Source organism: Leptinotarsa decemlineata, unplaced genomic scaffold (assembly GCF_025532065.1).
Source record: "Leptinotarsa decemlineata unplaced genomic scaffold, Ldec_3_MD MMD2_tig00001973_RagTag_RagTag, whole genome shotgun sequence".
NCBI lineage: Eukaryota > Metazoa > Arthropoda > Insecta > Coleoptera > Chrysomelidae > Leptinotarsa > Leptinotarsa decemlineata.
Genome location: NW_027412572.1, coordinates 2,575,968 through 2,597,129, shown reverse-complemented (window position 1 = coordinate 2,597,129; position 21,162 = coordinate 2,575,968). Strand labels below are relative to the sequence as shown.

At 34.2% G+C, this 21,162-nt stretch overlaps 1 protein-coding gene across 2 annotated transcripts in view; it reads right to left on the bottom strand.

Annotated features, from left to right (window-relative positions):
• LOC111516350 (aquaporin AQPAe.a) overlaps positions 1-21,162 on the bottom strand; it is a 46,156-nt gene that overhangs the window by 5,348 nt on the left and 19,646 nt on the right. The window contains exons 1-4 of one of the 2 annotated variants that reach the window (XM_074176664.1): positions 14,801-14,955; positions 8,718-8,908; positions 6,383-6,526; positions 3,247-3,501 (exon numbers count right to left, since the gene is read on the bottom strand). In XM_074176664.1, the coding sequence (XP_074032765.1) occupies positions 3,247-3,501; positions 6,383-6,526; positions 8,718-8,908; positions 14,801-14,819 (609 nt within the window). In that variant the 5' untranslated portion in view covers positions 14,820-14,955. Of the gene's footprint in view, positions 1-3,246; positions 3,502-6,382; positions 6,527-8,717; positions 8,909-14,800; positions 14,956-21,162 lie in introns of those variants that run through there. The other variant, XM_074176665.1, reaches the window with a different exon arrangement.

The window sequence follows — 21,162 nt, the reverse complement described above, 5'->3', positions numbered from 1 at the left end:
CCATCCATCTTGATGAAGCCACACCTGTTCGTTAGTTTCCAAATGGAATACGAATCAGCATATTATGCCACGTGCATGCATAATCACTGGACTAACAGGGTCAAGATAAACTTTGCATTCTGATATACCATGACGAATATGAAAACTATTATAAATAATTGGTCGAATAAGTACAGGTGTTGAGAATAATTACAATCTTAGTTGTAGGTACAGATAAAAATAGTTGTTGTGCTTGAAGTAAATATGTTGAGGTGATGTCTTTTGAAATAATTTTCTATTTGCATTTGAACCGGATTTCTGATTGAATGAGTCTATTGAAGGTTTAATTTGAAATCAGTCAACCGTAATGAAATATACCTAACTTGAAGCCAAGGTATTCCTCAATGATATTTCCATTTTGGAGAATAGGAGAAAATGAAAGATAATGGAAAATACTGGATTTTCCATCCAGTATCCAGAGTAATTATATACAGAAGAATCATTATTGACTGAAATTAGGTTCTTCAAGAGATCCTCATCATCTTATTGAGCATACTGAATGACATTTCCATGATAATAGTAGGGGAGCCCGAAAAAGTATTTTGCAAGCGCTGCAGATGCATCCTATGGAAGCCGTCTACCATAAATGAACCCTCAATTGAGAGCCGGGCAAGTAGGGCAGCTCGTCAGATTCATAAAAAATCGCCCATCAGAAATATTCAAATGCGTCAGATTAAGGTATGGTGGCTTGATTTCGTAGTAAAAAGGGTACATTTATCAAAATCTGACGATTTAAATGTGACGTAGGGAAATAGAGAAGTCACAACGTTGCAAAATAATAATTGGCTTGATATTCTTGAGGTAAAACATGCCATACTTCCGCCACTACTCCCCTGGCTAATGCCACGAAGGGCGTTGGATTATATCCGATGGGTGTAAGTGCAGGTATCCTCACAGAAAATTTCCTGCGTTTACAATTGGCATTACAACTGAAAGAGTTAACCATCAATTTTGGAATGGGCACACTTGCAGACCGGTTTCGGGCTCTTTAGTCACTCGTCAGTGCAAGATAGTGGCCATCATCGACCTAAAGTCAATGATATTCCATAATTGAAAATCAAAATTCTTTCAGAGTATTTCATTCCTCTTCCTAAGTTGGAACGAAAAACAAAATGTCACTCCATCTAGGGGACGAGGTATATCCGAAATTTGCCCGATTCCTCTGAATAAGGAAGAAAAACTTTCTTATTAGTCAGTCGGCTATGCTTGAAGAGTGGCAGTAAACAAATCTAAAGAAATGAACTTTAAAACGTTATTGGCTAATGAGATCGAAAACTGTCTGCAAGTGTGCCCGATCCAAAATTGAGGGTCGACTCTTTCAGTTGTATTGTCAATTGCATATGCAGGAAATTTTATGTGAAGATTCCTGTACTGACGCTTGTCAGGGCTCTATAATAAAATAATTTAATAAGTGAACAGTATATGCCAATTCATAAAGATTGTATGAACCAAATTTATAAAGATTGCATAAAATGATATCTTCTGATAATTCCTTTTCCATATTCTTTGTTTCAGTATCACTGTCACCATTTAAATCAATAATGAATTAGTTTTCACCATTAATATGGAAGTGTCAAATCTCCATATAGTCTTTTTCAACTAAAATAGTTTTTTCAATCATTTTCTGCCAGTCTTTTTCGGTAATATTAAATACTTCTTCTTCAATTAGCTCTATTGCCGTCTTATCAAATTTTGGAAAATTATTTTTACGCTGATGCTTTGTTTCAATTTTCCCAAATCAACTCGATGGGATTGAAAACACAAAAATAGGTGGGAAGTCTCCGTATGCTGTGTCCATACTTTTCAGCAATACTCTCAAGGGCATACACTTTTTCAAATGTTTTTGTCTGTGAAACTTCAAGTAGTTGGTTTTTGGTATAGTAATCTTCAAAATACAACTTTTTATCCGTTAAAAAACGTTGTATTTAATCTTTCCTCAAATTTTTATTCGGCACTTTGATGAGCTGTCGCGAATTCGTATCCAAATTTGGAATCAATGTGTTTTCAAAGCATTCCTCGAAAATATTAGTTTCCATGTTCTAATGATAGTCAACATTGCAGTCCTCAAGTTATTTCCATATAATTTCAAAGAATTTGAAACCCACTCTTTACTTCCTCCGCAATGCACAATGATTAGTCCCGATCCTTTGTTTGTAGGCATGTTAGGCGCACACATTATCGAACCATCAGTCCACGCTTTCGTAACTGTATCGTGAGTGTCATACCAAGTTTCGCCAAATACAAAATGTTTTTTTTGTTCTTGTCTATATTTCTATTCTTCTGCTTTCCATAACAGCCTGACGTTTGTTTATTATTTCAAATCTAAATCTCAGTTTCTTTATCCAATTCTGTGTCATAGCAGCTCACGTAATGGCTGGAAGTATTCAATTTCTTCCTTATGATTTCAGTTGTAGGAAGCTCATTGCTTTTCTAACAGTCATATATTGTATTTTTCAATGATATTATCAGATGAACATCTAAAGGTTTTGGTAAGCCTGTATCACATCGCGTCTTGCGTTCATAAGGTTTCTTTTTGACTATTTTACGTACAGTTGAGAAAGGAATTTCGGTCAAATTTAATGTTGATTGTAATAGTTTGTTTCCCTCGAAACCAAACTTGAGATGTAGATTTTTATACAAGTTGAAACAGACTCTCTGTGTTTCAATATTCAAATGCATTCGAATCTTTTTCACTGGTATCTCTTATTCGCATTCTTCACACCATCCTTATTGGAATCACTACATTGGAAAAAGTATGCGTTGTTATCACACTTGTTGATACTATTAGTACTTGTCCAAGGACGCCAAATTTTAAAGAGATAACAAAAATTTTAAGGAATTATAACTGCACCAATATCGAATTTCAACACTCAAATCAGGAACAGTCCCTGAACTGAATACGACGACGATAACCATCCCCGCATTCCCGATTCCTATTCGTCATCGTAACATGACCCCAAATTCAGTTTTATGACTCTTCAGTCAATCATAAAACTCGGTTAGTAAAAATTATCCAATACAATGCAAAATTTGATCTGTAGCCACAAACAGACGAGAGGAAACGAATTCTGTTGGTTTTCAAATAGCCAGATTCTTTAAATTTTTCTATTACTCACGAATCCCATGTAACAAACCATTGTGAGATATTTCAAAAATAAAAATTGTTTATGAAATAGTAGCAATAGGTGTATTACTGGTGGAACTTACCCCGGCCATGGCTAAAACGGCAATCATTAATCCGAAGCGAATTGGAACTGAATCATGTTTGTCACTATTTCTGGCGTCCCACACTCCACAACAAGTCAGAACTAGAATCAGGGAAATGAGAAACTCCACGAGTAATCCTTGAGCTGGTGTTATGGCGTGGTTGACCATTGGGGAACATACTCCTACACCTTGTTTCACCATTTCACCAGAAACGTTGTGGTAGACGTTGCCCATCAGGTTTTCTGGTGTGACAGCCTTTTTGAAACAGAAAACATTATTGAATCATTCAAATTGTTCAACTACAATTACATAATTGTTTTACCCGTTCTATTTTTATGTGATTATTTGAGAAAATGAACACCTAATGATTGAAACAAACAGTTGAGATCATATGTGCATCTCTCACAATAAGCAGACTGTTCAAAAAATGAGGTCAATGTTCAAATTTCGCGAGCTATGTATACAGGGTGTAACTAAATAAGTGTAAAACATTAAAGTAGGTGATTCCTCATCAAAAAAAAGATAGGATCTTTCATATAAAGAAATTTCATTGAAGGATTCCTTGATAAGATACAGCCCCTTAAAGGGGGTACATAAAATTTGTATAACAAATTTTTTTCACAAGCACTAAAAAAGTTACAATATTGAAATTAACCTGACGTTTTGTACTACCAAAAAGACACTTAGTCAGAAATTTATTCAGTTTACCTCATGGTTGTAAGGGGTGGAAAACGCAACCACTATCGCTAATAGCGACCTACTAGATAGATTATTTTGTTTCACAAACTACACCTAAATGATTTGATCTCCACAAACTTTATTAAAAAAATATATCACAACATGTTTCGCTAAACATTAGCTTTTTTAAGTATAAATATAAATGTAAGGATAATTTGATATATTTGATGTAATGAAACCATAGCTGTTCTCAAAGACTAAAACATTGAACGACACTATGAATTGAAACATCTTCAAAGTTACTCCAAGTATACAGGAAGTTTGCGGAAGGAAAAATTTGAAGCTTTGAAACGCGGACTCAAATCGCAGCAATCTTTGTTTACCAAAGCGAATACTGAACAAGAGTCTGCAACTCGCGCCAGCTTTCGGGTGGCTCTTAAAATCGAAAAACGTGGCAAACCATTCACCGATGGAGAAATAATAAAAGAATGCTTGATTGCAGTAGCCGAAGAAATATGCCCCGAAAAGGTAAATTTATTTAAAAGTGTCAGTTTGTCAGCAAACACCGTGGCTCGGAGGGTGCAAGACATCACAGAAAATATATCATCTCAACTATCTTACAAAAATGGACATCATGAGTGGTTTTCTCTAGCATTGGATGAGTCAACGGATGTGTCAGATACTGCTCAGGTGTTGATTTTTATTCGCGGAGTAGATAAAAGCTATGAAGTGTATGAAGAACTCCTTGATATTGATAGTATTCACGGCACGACAACTGGGGCAGATATTTTTAAGGGATTGAAAATGCCATTAATAAAAAGAACCTTCGACCTATAACAACTGATGGAGGCAAAAATATGTATGGTAAAAATAAAGGAGTGGTTGCACTTGTGTCAAAGGCTGTAGAAAATGATGGTGGTTCAAAACTATTAGTCTTACATTGTATCATTCATCAACAGTCCTTGTGCGGAAAATGTTTGGATGTGTCTGGAGTTCTAAAACCAGTCATATCAGTTGTTAACTTCATCAGATCCACTGGGCTGAATCACCGACAATTCCGCGAGTTTATTCAACAGATTGGAGAAAATGATTTACCATATCATACTGCCGTACGCTGGCTTAGTTGCGGAAAAGTCCTTGAGCGCTTTTTTGAACTTCGAGCAGATATCGAATTTTTTTTAAATAAGAAGCAGCGCTCTTTTGCCGATTTAGAAAATAGTGAATGGATGTGGAAGTTGGCCTTCTATGTCGATTTGACAAATCATATGAACGAACTGAATTTGAGATTGCATGGAGAAAATCAGCTTCTCCCTGATTTATACACCAATATCAAATCCTTCAGGCAGAAAATAATACTATTTCAATCGCAATAACGTAAAAAATGTTTCACAGATTTCTAAACATGTGAAATATTCAGCCACACTACAGAGACTGAATTTTCCGTCAATTTTGCAATCGAAACTTTGAGTGCTTTGAAGATAAATTTTGATACTTGTTTTCCAGATTTTGATGTCATTGCGAATGAAATTAAGTTTTTTCAAAATCCTTTTCATTCTGACATTGAAACCCTGGCTCCGGAAGTCCAAATGGAAATTATTGATTTACGGTGCAGTGATATGCTTAAGAACAAATATCAAAATTCATCTTTGTTGGAATTTTATAAGAGTCTTCCACTGGAACAATTTAATAATTTGCATAAATTTGCTCGTGGGTTGTTTTCTGGTTTTGGTACTACTTACTTGTATGGGAAAACGTTTTCCAAGATGAAGTACACAAAGAATGTTTACAGATCTCAATTAACCGATGAGCATCTTAAATATCTTTTGATAATTGGTACAAGTAAAATTGATCGACAACTACAAAGTATTGTTGGTGAAAAATCACAATTACATAAGTCTCATTAGATGACAGTAAATCATTGGCTGTGGCGGGCCGGATTGATGACACTGTCGGGCCGGATTTGGCCCGCGGGCCGTAGTTTGGAGACTCCTGTGCTATTCCATCAGTTGACAGGACAGTGTCAGACGGTACCTATGAAAAAAGGCGAGGAAAAATTGAGTTGCTTTTTGAGGCAGGCTCTAGAATATCCAGAAGTTCTGAAAATTTGCCTGGAGTAATTCGGAAATATTGAAACAATTTTTCCTCGTCTTCTTTCAGGTCGTTGAAAAGATGAAGAAACTCTCCCAGATTTGTCCTCTTTTGATTAATGGGATGGACCCACAACATTCTTTTTTGTGACTATGTTCTTCTACATTCATTAATGCGGCCACAAGTGAAATTCTCTCGAAATCGAACAAACAGCACTTTCAATATGCTTGGTTGTAGCTGGACAAGTGGCGATGCTACTACCCGTTGCGTCGCCTGATGACAGCGCCGTGCTGTGCTGTGCCGGACAAGTGAGCGACAAGCTTTATACTTTGAAACATTACTTAAAAATGGTTGCGAAAATGTAACCTACCATCAGGAGTCCAAAGCCGAGTATAGCTCCTAAAAACTGTCCCACAATAAGAATTGGTACTTGAATAAGCGAAATGTTTCCCAAAACTGCCGCAGCAACGGTAACAATTGGATTTATATGAGATCCTGATATGTGTCCAAATACCTGAAAAATGGAATAAGGTTCAATAAGTTCAGATTCATTTGTTTCCATAAGACTTGAAAATATGTTTTCGTACAACTGTCAAAAAACTTAACATTTCTGCATCTCTATTGATGCGTGAATGTTTACTTTTTTCACCGTAGAAACAACCTTTTTTTCACCGCGAAAAAAATACTTTTTTCACTGACAAAACAATTCACAAAATAAACATGGAATATTACTTTTTGAAGGATGTGTTTCTAACACAGTCAATTATCAATTGATTATTTATCATAAAACGATATCACTTATTGGATTAATAATTGACAGTAAAGTTTGAACAATGACTTCCAACATCTATCTTCTTGAAATTGTATTGGAGGTATCGATAACGTTTAGGATAAAATGTATTTTTTTAGACAGGAAAAATTTTTGAATACACTTTTACTGAAAACATTGAATAATATTTCCAAGATAACAGTCGCTTAAAAGCGATAACCTTTCGGGACAAAAAACCACGTCAAGATGTATAATATGTGTGATTGATGACTTGTTTATTTTGTGGTAATTCATGATCACTTTAATGAAACGAATAAAAATACTTTTGTACAAGTTCCACTAGTTAATTTTATTTATCACACAAAAAGTTTATCAAACCACAAGATAAGTGAAGATAACCCCAAAATCCTAGGGAAAACATGAATTTTTTAGAAGCCATGGAAATTAATAAACCTGAAATATACAGGGTGTGTCGAAATTACGAGATAAAAATGGAAATTACGAGATAAAAGTCGAAATTATGAGATAAAAGTCGAAATTACGAGATAAAATTCGAAATTACGAGATAAAATTCGAAATTACGAGATAAAAGTCGAAATTAAGGGATAAAAATCGAAATTACGAGATAAAAGTCGAAATTACGAGATAAAAGTCGAAATTACGAGATAAAAGTCGAAATTATGAGGTAAAAGTCGAAATTATGAGTTAAACGTCGAAATTTCGAGATAAAAGTCGAAATTTCGAGGAAATAGTCGAAATTACGAGATAAAAGTCGAAATTACGAGATAAAAGTCGAAATTACGAGATAAAAGTCGAAATTACGAGATAAAAGTCGAAATTATGAGGTAAAAGTCGAAATTATGAGTTAAACGTCGAAATTTCGAGATAAAAGTCGAAATTTCGAGAAAATAGTCGAAATTACGAGATAAAAGTCGAAATTACGAGATAAAAGTCGAAATTATGAGATAAAAGTCGAAATTACGAGATAAAAGTCGAAATTACGAGATAAAAGTCGAAATAACGAGATAAAAGTCGAAATTATGAGATAAAAGTCGAAATTACGAGATAAAAGTCGAAATAACGAGATAAAAGTCGAAATTACGAGAGACAAGTTGAAATTAGGAGATGAGAGTCGAAATTATGAGATAAAAGTCGAAATTACGAGATAAGAGTCGAAATTACGAGAAAAAAGTCAAAATTACGAGATACAAGTCGAAATTACGAGATAAAAGTCGAAATTACGAGAAACAAGTTGAAATTAGGAGATGAGAGTCGAAATTATGAGATAAAAGTCGAAATTACGAGATAAGAGTCGAAATTACGAGAAAAAAGTCAAAATTACGAGATACAAGTCGAAATTACGAGATAAAAGTCGAAATTACGAAATGAAAGTCGAAATTCGAGATAAAAGTAGAAATTTCGACTTTTAAGTTCGACTTTTAAGTCGAAATTATGGTGAATCAAATAAACAAATAATCTTTGGCCCTTCTACGCTTCCGTACAAATATAAATACATATTTGAATATAAATATCAGTTCAGCAACATGAAGAAATTTTCCCATAGTTATCTCAAAGGTGAGAATTTGTTCCATCCTTTTTATAAAAGAGGACTTATGCTTCTCCACTCACAAGCGATTTTGATGAAATTGGTGACACGTGTGAATCGTTGTATTTGTGCCACGTGCCAGTATACGGGTGTATTATAACAACAAGTATCCACATTTAACAGCTTTATTTTGAAGGTTAGTAGTAACTGAAAAAGCGGTGAATGCCATAAGACTTGCGCCATCTATGTGTAAGGCCCGAGACTATTTAGCCCATATATTTTTAAATATAAACTAGTTATCGAGGTATTAGGTTACTAATTATTGTTTCTTCATTGCAACATCAAACATACGATAATGAGGATATCAAGAAGGATATTAGTGATGATTACCTGAACAGCTACCATCACAGCCAAACCGAATGTAAATGATATTTGTTCGTGAGGAATTGATCCTCCTGCAATTCCACTGACACAACCCATACAGCCAAGGAATACTAAAATGAAGGTACCGCCGACTTCCGAAGCACACAAAATTACTCTGTCCTTCGTTGTCATGTTATCCATTACTTGAATTTTTTTTCCTGAAAAAAAAATTACCGTGAAAGAATATATCGCTCATATTTTTTACACGCTTTATATTAGCTTCACCTGTGTGTATGTATGTATGTTTGTTTGTATGTATGTTTGTTTGTAACTCTCAAGCTCGGGATCTGTTTTGACAGAATTATCGGCATTATTACTTGATCTATTCGCGGGCAGATGGCGCTGTACGGAACTATCAATTATTTATATGGCTCGGTAGTTCAGAGCCAACTCACTTCATCTAAATACAAGTAAAACAAAATGTATACGCTTTCACAATAGACAAAAAGAAGCTAGTGTAGTTGATTTCGGAGACTTATAGATCGTCCGATTTCTTGGATTATATATAGACGAACATATTTCCTGGGGAGAACACTGTAAAATCTCAATCAATAAATTGAATTCTATTTCCTATCAATTACGTAATTTGAGATCAGTTCTGTCTAATGATCAGTTGCTGATGCTCTACTATGCCCAAGTGGACTCCAGACTTCGATATGCCATCTCCCTCTAGGGAAGGTCTTCGAGAGCTAATGATGTATTTGTTGCACAAAAGAGAATACTCCGAGTAATGTTTAGTCTATCCTCTCGACAAAGCTGTGTTGATGTATTCAAAACATGTAAAATCATGACGCTACCATCACTCTTCATCTTTGAAGTTTGTGTGTATATACTTAGTAACTATAACAGTTTTTCAACCAGATCTAGCATTCATAAACATGACACAAGAATAAAAAATCAGCTGAATATACCCTTTTCTAGGCTCCAATTATCTGAAAACTCTCCAAACTCACTAGGTTCTTTATTATTTAATAAATTACCAGACTATATAAGAGAGAGTCGAACCTTAAAATGTTCTAAAAAAAGTCTTAAATATTTTTTCATTGAAAGATGCTATTATAAAGTCGTTCAGGCACTATAATAAGTATTTGTAAATCCTTCATGATTTGTCTGTTATTTGTGTATTTGGGTGAATATATGTATATATGTCTGTATATGTATATATGTGTTACACAATTATTCTATACTATAGATGAATGACTATAATATATGCAAATTTACTGTTTTGTTATATACAATTTAACTGAATGTTATCATGTTCTGTTAATTTTAGGTGAACGACTACTCCTATACAATACTTGTATTGTCCTTCTGGAGAATAAAGAATTATTATTATTATTATTATTATGATTGATCTGTTTGCGGGCAGATGGCGCTGTACGTAACTATCAATCATTACTTGAGTTAATCGCGGGCAGATGCCGCTATACGTAATCTCCTTGATAGATTGTTCAAAAGAAAATCAAAATAAAAAACATATTTTAAGAATTATAAGTGTTAGCAAAATTTTGTACTACAGATGAAATATTTAAATATTTTCAATTACCCGTTATTCAGTACAGAAAAAAGTTTTGAACGAAACGGAAGATACATTTAAAAATCTAATTCGATTATTTGAAAGCAAACCAGAATATGGATTTCAACAATGAAAACTTTATCGTAAATTGTACACCTAGAAAATTCAGTTACTCAAATATTTAAAAAAATCAAAAATTAGAATTAAGGTGATTGACATACATATCAAATCAAAAGATTGATTTGAAAAATGAAATTATTCACCGAAAAAATATTTTTAGTCCATTAATATTTTGAATGAAACTTCAAATCAAAACATCAAGACTGAATTGTTTTTTGAAATTATTACAGCAAATTTTCTCTTTACTTCGAAACAAATTTTAGAGACTTACTGCATCTCATTATTACTATAGAATTTAAGACCTCAAACTTTATTATGTTGTTTGAGAGGAATTTTACGCCGTCTTCGTGCGCCGTCTGTTAGAGATTTATAATACTAGTGACTGGAACTTAAAAAAAATATTTTTGACAATAAATCGGACTAAAAATTGAAAAAAGTTAAAAATGATTTTTTTAAATGAGCTTAAACCAAATTTTTGTATATGAGGTGCACGTCGCTTTTTTCATAATAATACTAGTATTTTTCATTCATTATTGTTTCAAGCTCATTTAAAACAATGTTTTCAACTTTTCAGTTCGATGTTTTTTAAAAGCGTGTTTTTTAGTTTTTTTAAACTAAACAAGTCTTTTCCTGATGAGCGTTAATTAGCCGTTTCTGACAAACTATTTAACGGATCAACCTGAAAATTTCACATAATGCATAAATCAATATGACCTACACCCCTAAAATATTTCAGACGAAGCGGCGTTGTCGCTTCTACTATAAAGTAGCGGCTTCTTTGATTTTTCAAATGGAACACCCCGTATATAATATCATATTATGATTTATTATCACTTTGTGAACAAATTCATATACTATTTCCCTATACCTATCTATTACTGTTTAGAAGATATAAATTAATTTCGATATTTTTTTACCAAACATGAACTTTTATAAATGCTGATAATCTTGAACTCTCTTGCACTAAAACGATCAAATTTGAAATGGAGTGGAGTAATACTATGAGGATCTTCACTCCGAGTCATATTTTCATTTGCCTCATACAGGGTCATACTTTGATCTCATGAAAAAATGAGTGGAACTCAATATTTTCAAATGGAACAGAAGGAGAACGGTTCCATCAAGACATAAAAGAAATGGAACGCAGATACCAAGGTCGGTGGAGTGTTAACATGATGGCAGATTACTGTTGGATGTTGAAAACAGAAAATTCAGAAGAACACAGCCGAAAAAGTACCAAAAGAAGCTTTGACGGCAAAAGAAAACGTTTTTACAAAGACTTTGCAAACGCTTGTGTATTGCTATTATCCTTAGTTTAGCTATGTAGCATTGTTTTTTTGCTTTTACTTCAGGTTAAAATAATAAAAATAAATTCACAATTCCTAGTTTTTTTGTACTTTTTGAATTATTTCATTCTTATTTTGTAGGCAAACCTTACGTGATAGATGAAAACAAATAATGCCATTTTTGAAATCAACGCAATAAACTACATAAAGATCAGTTAACGAAATCAAAACTTTTTTTGCAGACCTGTGTAATTGTACGTAAAAAAATGCTTTGGAAATGTTTCATAGAAACACCCCCGTATCTTCCGTAGAAGTAGATTTTTTTTTGGTTTTGACATCAAAACATGAACGAAATTGTTTAAGAGAAACTTGACTTTTGTTTTCACATAAATAATTAATTTTTCATTTTCTCAGGAAAGTTATTCCTTCTCAATAAGAGAGAAAATGGTAATTTTGTAAGAGGAACGGAAACATGTAATCAGTGAGGTTTTAGGATGGTTAATGTTAGTTCATATTCTCATTTTCCCATTATTTAAAAAAAAACAAGGATATTTTGTGACGAAAAATGTTATGTAGGTCAAAATTCTTTCGAAGTACTACTTTCAATATCACATTTTCAATTAAAAAACGAAACAATCAATTTCAAATGATTTAACTGTTGAATAGTCGTCTGTACAAATTTTTATCGAAAAAAAAAATGGCCCGATAATATTTTCGTTTAGGATACCACACCACACATTAACTTTCTGAGATATTAGGTCTTTACAATTCACCACCCAATTTGTATTTTGTTCAGCCCAAAACCTCATGTTCTGGGAAGATACAACACCATTCGTGGTAAAGGTAGCCTCATCACTTTAAAAAATTCCTGTCATTGAGATAATTTCCCTGCATCCATAAACAATACTCCATACGGCGGATTTCATCTCCTTCGTGCAAAGTATGTAAACATTTGGATTTGAACGCATGCATTTTATGCCTCTTTAAACACCTCCATATTTTACTGCGGCTCATATTGAGTTGAAGCGATAAGTTTCTCAAACTAATTCTAGGATCAGCTTGATGAGCCGCCAATATCGTATCATCATCAATATGATGTTTTACAATTTTTCTGTCCTTTGTTACTTGGCCGGTGCTCACGAATAGATTATATATTTTATGTACAGTTCCAGGGTGTACAGCTACCTCTAGCGGGTGTCTTCTATTAAATTCAGCGGCCGCTTCACCAACAATTAAAACAATTTCAATTTTTGCTTGAAGTGACAAACGTGCCATGTTGAACTTTGTCAATCAAAATGAGCTGATATCAGTTGAAATATTAAAATATGAACAGGAACTCACGAACAGAAAACAACTGGAACACAGGAACAATATCCAACACAAATACAGGAACGAAAAACACAATGGGAACAAAAACGCGGCAGAAACAACAGGAAAAACGGTGATTCAAAGAACAACAATACTAGAAACAACAAATGCAATGAAAACTGGTCTGGGGGTTAATACAACAAGATCTTTCAACAATATTGTCAGGTTGACAGTAAATATCAATGACCAACTGTTTTCCATGGTGATTTCAGGGCACCGCATGATTAAGTGAAACTGATGTAATTCAATCCCTTCAAATAATTTCAGACATCAATTCAGCAAGTAGGTTAAACAATCTAAATTTTACCTGTTCACCGAGTGCGATTTTTTCTGTAAAAATTAACAGTTGTTTCGGTGTTGCAATGAGTATGAAGATTAAATTTGTTTCGGATGGTAAAATGTTTCCCCAATATTTTGATAAAGGACCCCGCACATTTCTCATGAGAAATGGCTTGCCTTGAATTTTGCCGAAATTTTGATATGTTGTAGTTATTTATGTGCTGATTGAAAGTGTCCACAGCCAAAGCTCAGAATCGTAAAGTTTGCGAGATGTGAACTTTTGAATATAGATTCTTTCCATTTTTTGCAGTTTTTGCTCATCAATCGAGAGCTCTCACTTCTGGTTGGGATAGGATTTGGATGTTCAGCAACCAGAATTAGTTTTACGAATAATCTTCTTCAGTTATAATAGATGCCGCCATCGATAATTTTTCATACACTGCTTCACACTATCTCGATAATCTGAGAATGTGGTGCAGTGACATTTTCCTCAGATAGGCTCAAAATGGATGATAGCATCTCACAGCATCTGTATCTTTCATACCTGAGAGTACTCTCCAGATAGAATGAAGGGGTTCAGATATTGGAAGCGAACTATTTTGCGCCATAATATGTTTTACCTAAAAAAGGGGTGTTCCATCGCGAGTGGCGGACAGTGTATATCACTTTGGCCGACTCCATCCAGGTGGTAGGTGCATTTTGAGCATTTCCATCAGTCCTGAGAGTTTCATCGTTCCACCTCGAATATTACGGAAGATACGGGGGTGTTTTTCTAAGAAGTGAGATAAATTCGGATTATTCAGGACTGAAATTTTTTCAGGAAAAAAGTGTAACCTTAGTAAGTTGGTAGTCCTGATCACGAAGCTGAAAGAATTTCGAGCCTATTTTGCCCCCTATCATGTTTTACCGTAAAAATGGGGTGTTCCATCGCGAGTGGCGGACAGTATATATCACTATGGCCAACCTCATTCAGGTGGTAGGTGCATTTTGAGCATTTCCATCAGTTCTGAGAGTTTCATCGTTCTACCTCGAATATTACGGAAGATACGGGGGTGTTTCCATGAGAAGTGAGACACACTGTATACGGTATTTTAAAGTTTGAAATTTTAAAAATACTACTGAAGAAACTGCTGATTTGTGTCCCTGCACTCCACCTATAAAAATTTTTCTATACCCAACCGCATATTAAAAAAAAATAAATTTTGGCCGTTCCTTAGTGCGACTCTGTACAAGCAGCCTTGTCTGGGAGATCACTATGCATGATAACGTTTTGGAGTACTCGTTGCTCAGGTAGACAGAGTATAAATTGGAATTGATTATCTGTACAGAAATTTTCAAATCAAAATCAGTTAACCAGGTTTTATGGACCGATCATGGTGGAAATCAAAATCGATCTTATTATAGTAACTTTTGATATGAATTTTCATCAAGTCTCGGCCAATGCAATTTAATTTTAAATAAAAAAAATGCATAGGACTCACTTGAAGTATGAATAGTCATTTTAATAACTGATTTCTGCAGCACTTCAAATTTATATATGGAAAAGCGTCTATTTTTAAGGCACTTGATTCAATTTTCAGTTTCAACACCACTACTCTATTGCGATATGGGAAACACACATAATCAGTACCCCTTTCTTTGTATTTCTTTTAATACTTCGAACATTTTTTTGTTGTTACCAGTTATATTTCATCTCAGTGGTTATCAGCATCATAATTGCGCAAGCAGTGATTTATGTTCTCAATATATCAATCTTTATATGTTTAATCTTTCCTGACTCGAACAGCATCACGTATGGAAAATGATAATTTTACTGAGTGAAATGTTAGCTATCAATTAACCAAATGAAATGTTCATGAGAAGTTTTTTATATTTATGGTGTACCTGTAACTGTGACGTATCTGTATATGTTGAAGAGAAAGATGAACAAAAGTGTATAATATTTACGACCTCTTCGTAATAAATCATAATTACGGAAAGATTGGTGTAAGGCAAACAAGGCAGCGGTGTGATTTTTGTTTGCCTCTGAATGTATTACCATTCGGCACTATTACTGTCAAGAGTTCACGGTTGAAATTTGTTGTAGATTATACTTGAAACTGTAGATCGTAGTGAAATAGCAAAGTTGAAGTAGAACTTCAACTTTGCTATATACGTGACAGTCAAACTTTGAATTAAAAAAAAATTAATTGACAAACTAAACTTTTCAATAGCAACATTTATCAACCACATAAAACTATACAGGATGACTATAAGCTGCAATTCAGTTCATATTCCAACAAAATTTAACAGAATTACTATACTCTGTCTATACAAGCAACAGAGCGCTCCAAAACATCATTATGGATAGTGTAAGTGATCTCCCAAGCAAGGCTGCTTGTACAGAGTCGCACTAATGAATGGCTGATTTTTTTTTTCAATAATATGCCGCTGGGTATAGGAAAATTTTTCAGGTGTAGTGTAGGGAGAAACTTTAAACTTCAAAATACCGTATATGTACTCACCACGTAAGTCACCACTTCGACCCTGTACCGATGTATAGACCAGGGTCGATAATTAAAAACAGTAGGATGAAACCCATTAGAAAAGGACGGCAATATGATAAAAGTGAGAAGAAAAGTAAATTACGGGCTATCTGAGTTCGGGAAGTGGAAGGGGGTGAATTTTAAAGAGCCAAAAATGGTTCATCTCGATTTCCGGCAAAACTACAAGTCCTATAGAAGAAAGTTTAATGGCAAAGTTGTAGGTGATAAAAAAATTACAACTTTTGTGTTCACAATTTTTTCACATAACCTCAAAATTTATGTGAAAAATTCAAATAACCAAGTTTTTGGTTTTAAATTTTTATCTTTTTCAAAAAAAAAATTGTCTACGAAAATTGGTGAAAACTTAACCCTTTATGTCCCAAACGAAATGTAATTTATTTGATTTGAAATATTTATTTTTTTCATCTTATTTTGACTTAATATGAAAAAAGCACCCTACTTTTTGAATCGAAAATTCTCTCGTGAAAATATCAGCTTTTTTGAAAAAGCCAGTGTGCTTTCTGATCGTTGGAATCTCTACTATTTGATGGTGTAAAAAATTTAAAATTTCTATAGTACATGTTCTAAGAAAATGTAAAAATCGAAAAAAAAGTCGAGTTCGAAAAAATTTTTAAATTCATTATTCGTCTGTTTAAAATCTCTTTTTCCGTTAACCAGCTGTCGCAACCCTACTAACGACAACCCTCAGAATTCGAAACTTGTGCGAGCTAAGGATTAACGAGGTCTTACATTTTAACGTGTGATTCCTAACACGGAATCACAGTTTCATCAAAAAATGGAATTGCTGGAATTTCATTCAGTTGATTAGTTAAAAAGTTCATTTATTTATTTCTTATTACATTCATGTCATAGAAAATCTCATAAAATATAGATATACATGTAAATCGTACATGAATTTATATACTTCATTCTGATTACGTTATTAATTATGAAATTTTCAAAAACGTTAGTCTGGTTATTTATAAGAACCTTATCTTGAATTCTAATTACTCATCCATTAGTTTTTATTTCTTTGATGGCATTTTTTCATCGTTAGATTTGACAAACCTTTTCAATTGTAATTGATCTTCGAAATCTTCAAGGCCATCACTTTCTTCGTCTCCAATATTATTTTCAGTTTGCATTGATTCATCATCCACAATTTCATCTGAATCATTAACTTCCTCGTAGGTTTTCTCTTCCATATTGGAGCGATTTTCAAAACCATGACAATTTGAGCATAAATTTGTACATTTTAAACCATTTGATAATAATAATAATAATAATAATAATAATAAATCGACTTTATTCATCAAAAATAAATTAGATGAACAGGCGGATTATCAGCATAAGCTGTTTTTCAAATCAACCTTACAAAAATATACAATAAAAACTATAATAATAACAAGTATAGAATAGAAGATAAATCAACCAATACAACAATAAGCACAATAATAAAAGCTTGATTAAAATGAATAATAATAAGGGTTTTGCAAAAATCGACATACAGAGCACCAATTACCATGATTTAAGCAGAAGTTTCAAGCGTTTTTTAAATGTCTTTATCGTGTAAAGTCTGAAGTCACTGGGCAACTTATTATACAGCTTAGCGGAAATATAGGAGAAACTTCGAAACTTGATAACATGGCCACATTTTAAACTGTTACATCCAGTTTCACAGCCGAGCAAATAGTTTTGAGCGATATTTCGGGAAACAATTCCTTTGCTGTAAAATTGGGAATAATGTCACGTTGATATGACTTCTAACCCCAATGTGTTGCTGTCAGTTCTTTACCCAAGCAAGTTTAAAGCTGATAATATGCCCTCTAACAATGTTTTTCTTCGGCTCCTTCTGTGGGTGGTAGGTTTGCCAAAATGAAAGATGATTTAATTTTTGCCAATTGATATTTCTGAAATCTTATTTGACTCAGTGTTATTTTTTCATATTTCCATTCATAAATAGATTCGAGTGATTGAAATCCATTTTTTTATATCTTCTTTACTTGCATCTTTCTTATGAAAAACATTGGCCATATTTGAATAATAAATAGTTTCTAATAAATAATTTACGATACTTTTCTTTTCTTTTCTGGCAAATCCAGATGTTGTATCGTAACCGGAAAAACAATGCAGAAATGCAATAAAATTTTTGAAGGATTTATGTTTGAAACTATTAGATCCTTCACATTTCCAGAACCTGGTTTGAGGAGATAAATGTCATGATTATTTGAATATAGTGGATTTAAAACGACCAAAAGATCAATATTTTGTCCTGGAAATTTCTATCGAGGTCTTGATTATGTCATCATCAGCATCTTCTTCTGCTTGTTCACAGGAAACCCCTTGTGACTGTAATCTTTCCATTAAAGTTTTTATTATTTTGTCTCTGTTTTTCTTGTTAGATGAAAATTTTTCTCGTAAAAATGGTATTGTAATGAATCTGAAGCCGGCCCTGACCGATGTCCCAGTCAGCAAACGCATGTCTGATTGCGAACCAGCGGGAAAGGTGTGGATGGGTCCCGAAATCCGCAGAGAAATCCGGAACGTTCGTTGACGATATAAAAAGGTCGCTCTCCGTTCCGAGTAGTGGTCTGTACTTAGAAAGTGAATCGTGCGTTTGAGGAAAGGAATCTAATTGTGAAGATAAATTAAGCGTTAGTTACTAAGTGTTGTACATAAATTAGTTGTGATAGTGAAATATTGTTAAAAATGAATTTGATCAAGACAGTTAATTCTTTAATTCGTTACAGTATTTTTGTATGGTTTTGATAATCAAACTCTGGAATATTGTCCGAGATTTTTCTACGACTACGTTCTCCTCTTTTAGTAGTTGAAGTAGCTGCTGGTACTGTTGTGATAGTGACTGATTTTTTATTTTGGGGTACCCATCAAAGACAATATAGTCACTTAGGTCACTTAGGTATATGAATTATTTTAAAACAGCAATAAATAGGCATTGTATATTTTCTTTATTTATTCAAGGAACAATTTGTTTTATACAAATTAATTTTTACGTTATATTTTTTAAAACACTTAAAAAAACAAAAACAATCATGTGCTACTTTTCATTTTAAAAAAATTCCTCTATTTTTTATTTTTTTTTTATATAAAAAGTATAATAGTATAATAGAATAGAATAATAACGGGAAAATGATTTTAGCATGGATTTTTGTTCATTCAAGTGTCTAGAAGGTATGTGATTTTTTTTTTCTTGATAACGATATTCAATGGGTTGAAATAATTTTTATTGTTCAAAGGTTGGTATCGATTTGCGCGTGCAGGACGCGCATCGACCGCTTTTAGCCCTATTTTCGCCTCTAAATTAAAATTATAAATATTGGTGATAGAGTTCCGGGAGGTGGAACTTGTTTTTTAGGAAATTTCCTCCTCTTTTTACAAATTTGGGATATCTTCAATATTTTCCAAAGTACTTCCAAAAAAACAAACCCCCATTTTTCCTCACTAAATTGTTTATAATTTCACTAGTTCGGACTTCCATTGTCTACTATATAAAATGATTTGAAATCCCTGAAACAACTAAAAAAGAAGAATTGAAAATGAACACCTGAAAATAACAATTATATTAAGCAAAATAAACCTGAAATGAAATATTAGTGGAATAAAATACAAGTAAAAATAGAACAATTGAATAAATAAAAATAAAGGAATGAAAAAGAAGAAAATAAAAATAAAAAGTGGAGAGATTTCAAGTCACGTTAGTTCACGACGTTTCGATTTTTAGTATCTACAATCGTCTTAAGGTGATGACTGGACTGATTCCTCCGAGAGATGACTATCTATAGGTCGTTCGAGTACTTTCACTTATCCCCGCTTTCTATTTTCCGCTTCACTGGTTCCGCGGGAGATGACCGTTTTGGCGGGAGTTGGCCATTTTTCGCTTGATGATGGGTTTCCATATGTTGCGTATTTCTATGCTGGCTTGGCTGGATACGTTGTTAGACAACATGTATGCGGCTTCCTTGAATTTTCTCCTGAACCAATGTTCCTCTCTCAGCTTGGGACCACTCGATGTTGTGTTGATGGGTCCAAACATGGTCTGCTATTCCTGATTTGTTGGTTTTCCTCGCGGTGTGTGTTTCTTGTCCTCGGCAACATTCAATGGCCTCTTAGTTTCACCAATATAGGATTTTCCGTACTCACAGGGTATCCGGTGAATGCAATTCTTGGAATCGCAGTCCGCGTTTGGTGGCCTGGTTTTCGTGAGGCTTCTAAGGATAGTGTTACTGGATCTGAACCAGGTTCTGATGTTGTACTTGGAACCAATTCTTCTTATCCTTTCCGATAATCCTTTGATGTAGGGAAGTGCAAGCACTGGTTGTGACGGCTTCTCTTCCTTGCGAGGCTCCTGATGTCTTGCAGCCAAAGTCTTTTCTACCATCGCTTTGGAGTAGCCACTCCGTTGAAGATCATTTTTGATGATGTCTAGTTCCTTTTCGAGACCTTCCTTCGTATTACAGAGCCCAAAAGCACGGTCTAATAGAGTCTTGATGATTCCTCTTTTAGTCGATTGATGGTGGTTAGATTCGTGGTACAGATACTGTCCTGTATGAGTGGGTTTTCGGTATACAGATGTTTCCCACTCAGTGTCGGTCCTCTTCACCAAAACGTCTGAGAATGACAATTCGTTGTGGATTTCCTTCTCCATTGTGAAATTGATGGAAGGTCTCATGCTGTTGATGTGTTTCAGGAAGGCGTCTAGTTCAGTATTCCCATGGCTCCATATTATGACGGTGTCGTCAACATATCTCAACCAGACTCGAGGTTTCTTGTGGGCTTCTTCAATGGCCAGAGTTTCAAACCACTCCATATGTATGTTGGCTATGACTGGTGAAAGTGGCAATCCAATGGCAGTCCCTCATCTTGTGCAAGGAATTCGTCCTTCAGATGAGTGCTTGCACTTCCCTACATCAGAGGATTATCGGAGAGGATCAGAAGAATTGGTTTCAAGTACATCAGAACCTGCTTCAGATCCAGTAACACTATCCGTAGCAGTCTCACGAAAACCAGGCCACCAAACGCGGACTGCGATTCCAAGAATTGCATTCACCGGATACCCTGTTAGTGCGGAAAATCCTATATTGGTGAAACTGAGAGGCCATTGAATGTTCGCATTGCCGAGCACAAGAAACACACACAGCGAGGGGAAACCAGCAAATCAAGAATAGCAGACCATGTTTGGACCCATCAACACAACATCGAGTGGTCCCAAGCTGAGATCTTGCACAGAGAGGAACATTGGTTTAGGAGAAAATTCAAGGAAGCCGCACACATGTTGTCCAACAACGTATTCAGCCAAG